Consider the following 6,859-nt stretch of genomic DNA (forward strand, 5'->3'; position numbering starts at 1 on the left):
TGGCTGGCGCCTCAGCCACTTGAGCCACAGGCGCCAAGCCTCTCATGTCACATTTTAGGGGTATTTTACAAAATCATGTTACTGTCAATGTGCATGTGTGTGTGTGTTTTGAGACAGTCTCACTCTGTTCCCCCAGGCTAGAGTACCATGGTATCATAGCTCATAGCAACCTCAAACTCCTGGGCTCAAGCCATCCTCCTGTCTCAGCCTCTCTCCATAGCTGGCACTACAGGTGCATACCACAATGCCTGGCTAGTTTTTCTCTATTTTTAATAGAGATGGGGTTTGGCTCTTGCTCAGGCTTGTCTCGAACTCCTGAGCTCAAGCAATCCACCTGCCTCAGCCTCCCAGAGTTCTAGGATTACAGCTGTGAGCCACTGTGCTTGGCCTACTGTTCATGTTATTAAATTTAAAAGGCACACAATGAAGACAAGCCACATCATTTCCTGGAAGACCAGGAGTGGCAGCTCACACCTGTATCCTAGCATTCTGGGAGTCCAAAATAGGGGGAGTGCCTGAGCCCAGGAGTTGGAGACCAGTCTGAGCAAGAGTGAGACCTCATCTCTTAAAAAAAAGGGGCGGGGCTGGGCATTGTGGTAGGTGCCTTTAGTTGTAGCTACTTGGGAGGCTGAAGCAAGATGATTGCTTCAGCCCAAGAGTTTGAAGGTGCTGTGAGCTATGATGCCACTGTACTGTATAGAGTCTCACCAAAAAAAAAAAAAAAAAAATTTACTGAAAATCACAGAAAATATTCACGGACAGGTTACAAGGAAACTGTGAGGCTAAATCAACATCAACCCATAAATAAGAACTGGTGAGTATCATTACTGATGTTATGGTGGTTGGTATAAATCATTTAGAATGGTCTAAAAGATGCAGTGCAGTGGCTCATGCCTATAATCCTAGCACTCTGGAAGGATGAGGTGAAGGATTCACTTAAGCCTAAGAGTTTGAGGTTGCTGTGAGCTGTGACACCACAGTACTCTACCAAAGATGAAAAAGTGAGACTGTCTCAAAAAAAAAAAAAAAAAAAAAAAAGAACTGTCTGAGAGTAAGCCCACACATAGTGAGTCTAGACTCTAAGATCATCATCCTATGGAGAAGAAAATGTTACATATTTCCATCAAGATAAAAAAGGAAACAAAAGAAAACTTGACATTGTGGTGGGTAGGTGAAGCTATCCTGGGCCTTGGAGACCCTTATAGAGACCTACCCTGTCTCCATCTGTCACTGACTTGAACCTGTACCTGAGACTTCTCCACAGAGGCTGTGTGCTTATCACACATGGGGCTGATCTCCATGCCACGTTCACGCTCACGGTCACCCTGCTGGAAGAACTCGGCCATGATGCGGTCTGTCCACTGGCGGTATAGCTCCAGTGGCTTGGTGGGGTTGCTGAGGTCTGCACAGTGGACCATGTTTCGAAGGACCTGCCCAGGGTAGGGGTACGGGTAGAAGGCCTTTAGGGGCTGAGCCCCAGGCTTTCTGATCTCCCACCTGGAGACGGGTGTCTAAGAGTGGGGAGAAGAGGGAAAAGAGGTAGGGGGAGATGGAGAGAGGTAGAAAATGGGTGGAGATAGGGAGAAGAGAGGGTCTAGTCTCCTTATATGGTAGAAGAGGGGCACCTGGATGCGGTCGGAGTAGTTGTCCAGCAGGAGGACCCCCGAACTGGTCACTTTCTTGGTCTCCACCATGGTCTTCAGGTCAGCCAGGAGGGTCATGTGCTTAGACATGTCCGTGGCCAGCACCTGTGGGCAAGGGGGCATCACAGGGGCCGCTGAAGCCAGTCCACTGACAGACCTGGTTTTATTTTTTATTTATTTATTTTTTTCTTTTAGAGACAGAGTCTTCCTTTAGTGTCCTCGGTAGAGTGCCCTGGCGTCACAACTCACAGCAACCTCCAACTCCTGAGCTTAGGCGATTCTCTTGCCTCAGCCTCCCGAGTAGCTGGGACTACAGGTGCCCCACAATGTCCGGCTATTTTTTGTTGCAGTTTGGCCAGAGCCAAGTTCAAACTGCCACCCTCAATAAATGGGGCCAGCACCCTAACCACTGAACCACAGGTGCCTCCCACTGACCTAGTTTTAGAGAGTTCCCTTGAGACTCAGATCCACCCCAACCCCCACCAAGCCCAGGACTCAAAGGCTCCCTTTCCCTTTGCACCCCTTGTCCCTGTCCCCAACCCCACCACGCCCACCATGTCGATGACCATCTTCCGCAGACTCTGCCGCTGGCGCTTGCTGAGGTTCTGGAAGATGTCGCAGTTGTCCTCCTGCAGCAGCTTGAAGCCCACGGCCAGGTGGTGGTTCTCGAGCACCGACTCGTCATTGTACATGAGCGCTAGCTCTGAATCTGCAGCCGGGCCTCAGCAGTCAGGGGAGGGCCCCGGTGGGAAGTCCTGCCCGCAGTGGGACAGTTCCCGTCCCCCATCAAGAAAACCCTGCCGCACCCCCGAAAGCCCTGCTCTGCCCACCCCACTACTCACTAGTGTTGATGAGGAACTGGTTGGAGACGCCAGGGTGATCCACGTCATGAATGGCAGCCGCGAAGAGGGCAGCAAGAATTTCCAGGTCCGTGAAAACAGCCTGGGGGCAGAGAGGTATGGACGTTAGAATGATGAAGAAAGGCTCAGCGCTGGTTACTCAGTGGTTAGGGCGCTGGTCACATATACCAAAGCTTGCAGGTTCGAACCCTGCTAAACAACAAAGAAAACTGCAACAAAAAATAGCCGAGTGTTGTGGCAGGCGCCTGTAGTCCCAGCTACTTGGGACACAAGAGAATCTCTTAAGCCCAAGAGATTGAGGTTGCTGTGAGTTGTGACGCCACAGTACTCTACAGAGGGTGAGAAAGTCAGACTCTGCCTCAAAAAAAAAAAAAAAATGATGGCCATAAGAGAGACAGTGTAAAAGAGGAATGATAGTCAGAGCAAGATTGGGAGGGGAACACATGAAAACAGGAGTTTGAGCCTTTATCTACAAAAATTTTTTTAAATTAACCAGATGTGGTGGTGCACACCTGTAATCTCATTTTCTCAGGAGGCTGAGACAGGAGGATCGTTTGAGCCCAAGAGTTTGAGCCCAGCCTGGGCAACATAGAGAGACCTCCATCTCTACAAAATATTAAAAAAAAAATTTTTAGAGACAGAGTCTCACTTTATTGCCCTCAGCAGAGTGCCATAGTACCACACAGCTCACAGCAACCTCCAACTCCAGGGCTTAGGCGATTCTCTTGCCTCAGCCTCCTGAGTAGCTGGGACTACAGTTGCCTGCCGCAATGCCCAGCTATTTTTTTGTTGCAATTTGGCCAGGGCCAGGTTTGAACCTGCCACCCTTAGTATATGGGGCCAGCGCCCTACCCACTGAGCCACAGGCCCTGCCCTCAAATATTTAAAAAATTAACTGGGCATGGTAGTGCATGCCTGTAGTCCCAGCTACTTGGGAGGTTGAAGCAAGAGGATAGCTTCAGCCCAGGAGTTTGAAATTGTAGTGAGCTGAGATGATACCACTGTACTCTAGCCTGGGTGACGGAGACCTTGTCTCAAAAATCAAACAAATGAAGATAGGAGTCTGGATAGAGATGAGAAATAGAGAACAGGATCACAGAGAAATGGAGGACACAGGATCAGAGAGATAAGCAGAACACTGGAGATGGACAGTTAGTGACACAAAGAGAAATAGGGCTTGGGGAGACAGGGCAAAGCAGTAGGTGCTCACATCCAGTGCAGGTGTGGCCAGCAGCACGTGGGTGGACTGCAGCACATCAGCTGCGTGAAGGCTATTGTGGTAGGCCACATCTGTGTGGTAGTGGTCCTCCAGGGTCATCATATAGGTCACCATTGTGTCCACAGGGATGCGGAATTTTTTCAGCAGGTCCCGTTCCTAAAGGCAGGCAGGGGCAGAGTGGCGACCCCCGCCACTTCTCAGTGCCCCCTCCCCTGCCCTGTGCCCTGCACACTTCAGCCCATTCCCCACTGCCCTCATCACCTGGAATATCATATACATGATGCAACTGAGGGAGCGACCTCCTGCATAGTCCGACACACAAAAGATGTTGAGGCCCCACTTGTTTAAGTTCTCCAGTTCCTAGTGGAGATGGAGGTCAGAAGTCAGGAGTTTGCAAGGCTCAGGGCCCTTAAGAACATACCCTAGGAGTTTGGAGCCCTGGTCTGAAGGAAGCACCATTATTGCTCACCCATGGGTAGCATGTTCAGCAGCACAATTTACTGCCCATGTCCTACTGGGCTGGAAAATCAAGCAACCACAGCTACTGTCTCTCGAGTGCTTATTATCCACCAGGCACTTGGATCTCCTTTGACAGGGAGGCAACCAAGACTCAAGAGAAGTGACATGATTCTCCAAAATCTTGCAGCTCACACATGGCAAAGCTGGGATAGAAACCCAGTTTGGCTGCACCTCCCCCACCCAGCATAGCTCAGCCTCTGAGCTGAACTGCTCATGAGAAAGGAAGATAAGCTTATTTTCCATGTCTCCCCAGAATCCTGAACAATGTAGTAACTGCTCAATAAACACCAAGTGATTGAATGAAACACTCTCTGATGGTGGCTCAAAGGTTACAATATATATTAGCACAGTGAGCCACCAAGGGTTTATTGTGTCCATTGTCTCCCAGAAACCCAGGTCTAGACTATGGGGGGCACTCTGAGGCTTTATCCAAATCCATGTCACTGACCTGTGTACCAATCCCCCAGTGGCTGGGAGTTGCCTGTTAAGGCTCACGGCTATCCCTTCCTCCAGAAAACTCTTCTTGTCCCCACAGGAGCTGCCTGAAGGGGTGATGCTGCCCACCTCTGGGGGCACCTCACTGATATGGAGGGCTCCAGCTAAGACTACTTCCTTGCCTGGCTTCTTTCTTTCTTCTTCTTCTTCTTCTTTTTTTTTTTTCTCTTTAATAAGATAGGGTCTTACTCTATTGCCCAGGCTGAAGGGCAGTGATACTATCGCAGCTCACTTCAGCTTCAACCTCTTAAAGTCAAGCAACCCACTGCCTCAGTCTCCTGAATAGCTGGGACTACAGCACTATTATACCTGGCTAATTTGTTCTATTTTTTGTAGAGACAGGGTCTTGCTGTGTTGCCCAGGCTGGTCTTGAATTCCTGGCCTCAAGCAATCCTCCTGCGTCGGCTTCCCAAAGCGCTGGGATGACAGGTGTGAGCCACTGTACCTGGTCAAGGTTTCTTTCTATTCTTCCTTCACTTCCTTCCTCCTAAGGCTCCTCTTTTTAAAGCAGGTACCCACAGATCCTCATGTCAGCCTCTGCTTCTAGGGAACTGAGCTTAAGATGTGACCCTATGTCTAGTCTTCCTTTGGGTCCCAGGAGACCCCCGCCCCCTCCAGCCCAGCCCTTGCCTGTCCCCCACCCACTTGTGCCAGTAGCTCTTCTTGGTCTGTCTTCACACCAAAGCGGGGGACACCAGAGTTATTCGGGCTGCTGTTATGGGTCAACTTTTTCACCCCTGTGATCTGAGACATGGGCTGGAGATGAGGCACAGGGGGCGGGGGCTGCTGAGAGGGTCTCTGTCGTGGCACTTGCTGTTTTTCTCGCTCCTTCATCGTGGGTGACGGGATCTCTACTTCATTCTGTTTGTCTGCAGAAGGTGGGGGCAAAAGCATTGAGTGCCACCTCCCCCCATGCCTCTGCTGCCCTCAGAGGTTCCCTTATCCCTCCATCCCTCTGCCACGTATTTAGGCCTCACCCAAAATGGCAGACACCTGGCTGTCACATTTATGGCTAGTCAGAGGCTGGAAGCCAGGGGGGACATAGGAGTTCTTCTGGGAGGCAGTAGGCTGAACTGAGGACCCTGGGGATGGTCCAGGGCTATGGAATGGCCCCAGTCCAATCATCAGCTTTGGCTGGAGGGTAGTGTAGGAAGTCAGGAAGTGGGGTGGGGAAACCAGGGAAAGTGGCTACCTGCTCCAGACACCCAAGGAACCTTTTCTGGAAGGGAATATACCCCCCTGGTGTCCAGACTGCTGGTGGGGGTGGCCTCACTGGGATAAGAGAGGGAAGGTTGGTCTCTAGCTCCATGCCCCCCTCCACCAACCCTTAGCCCAGCCTGTCTGGGACCCGGACCCAGGAACCCTTGTCTTGAACTTTCAAGAGCTTCCAGAGCCCAGCCAAGGCCACCCATTGTGACCTGCCTGCCAGTCAATGATAGAACCTAATAGGGTCATTTACATGCCATGCTTTGACTGGCTGGATTTTGAGAACTCTGAGGCATACCACAACCTCATTGGTGGGAGCATTTAAAACTCAGAAAACAGGCCTGGCCAATGGCTCACTCCTGTAATAGTAGCATTCTGGGCTGCTGAGGCCAGTGAATTGCCTGAGCTCACAGGTTCCAGACCAGTCGTCAGAGCCAAAAGGAGACCTCATCTCAAAAAATAGCCGCACCTTGTGGCAGGCACCTGTAGTCCCAGCTACTTGGGAGTCTGAGGCAAGAGAATCACTTAAGCCCAAAAGTTGGAGGTTGCTGTGAACTGTGATGTTACTGCACTCTACAGAGGGTGACACTGTGAAACTGTCTCCAAAAAAAAAAATCGCTTTAGCCCAAGAGTTAGAGGTTGCTGTGAGCTATGATGCCATGGCACTCTACTGAGGGTGAGAAAGTAAGACTGTGTCTTAGAAAAAAGAAAAAGAAAAAGAAAAGGCTCAGCACCTATAGCTCAACCTGCTAAAGCGCCAGCCATGTACACCCAAGGTGGTGGGTTCGAATCCCCAGCCCGGACCCGCCAAACAGCAATGACGGCTGCAACCAAAAAATAGCCGGGCGTTGTGGCGGGCGCCTGTGGTTCCAGCTACTTGGGAGGCGGAGGCAGGAGACTCGCTTGAGCTCAGGAGT

The 6,859-nt window shown here is 50.8% G+C and overlaps 1 protein-coding gene across 2 annotated transcripts in view; it reads right to left on the reverse strand.

Moving 5' to 3' along the window:
* The window catches only part of PDE4A (phosphodiesterase 4A), a 28,740-nt gene that overhangs the window by 3,099 nt on the left and 18,782 nt on the right, over window positions 1-6,859 (reverse strand). For both annotated transcript variants that reach the window (XM_023518078.1, XM_023518079.1), the window contains 7 exons: window positions 5,382-5,605; window positions 3,984-4,082; window positions 3,714-3,878; window positions 2,486-2,585; window positions 2,198-2,352; window positions 1,626-1,748; window positions 1,248-1,430 (listed from right to left, as the gene is read on the reverse strand). In XM_023518078.1, the coding sequence (XP_023373846.1) occupies window positions 1,248-1,430; window positions 1,626-1,748; window positions 2,198-2,352; window positions 2,486-2,585; window positions 3,714-3,878; window positions 3,984-4,082; window positions 5,382-5,605 (1,049 nt within the window). The remainder of the gene's footprint in view (window positions 1-1,247; window positions 1,431-1,625; window positions 1,749-2,197; window positions 2,353-2,485; window positions 2,586-3,713; window positions 3,879-3,983; window positions 4,083-5,381; window positions 5,606-6,859) is intronic.

Source organism: Otolemur garnettii, unplaced genomic scaffold, assembly GCF_000181295.1.
Source record: "Otolemur garnettii isolate 467f Iridium unplaced genomic scaffold, OtoGar3 scaffold00127, whole genome shotgun sequence".
Lineage (NCBI taxonomy): Eukaryota > Metazoa > Chordata > Mammalia > Primates > Galagidae > Otolemur > Otolemur garnettii.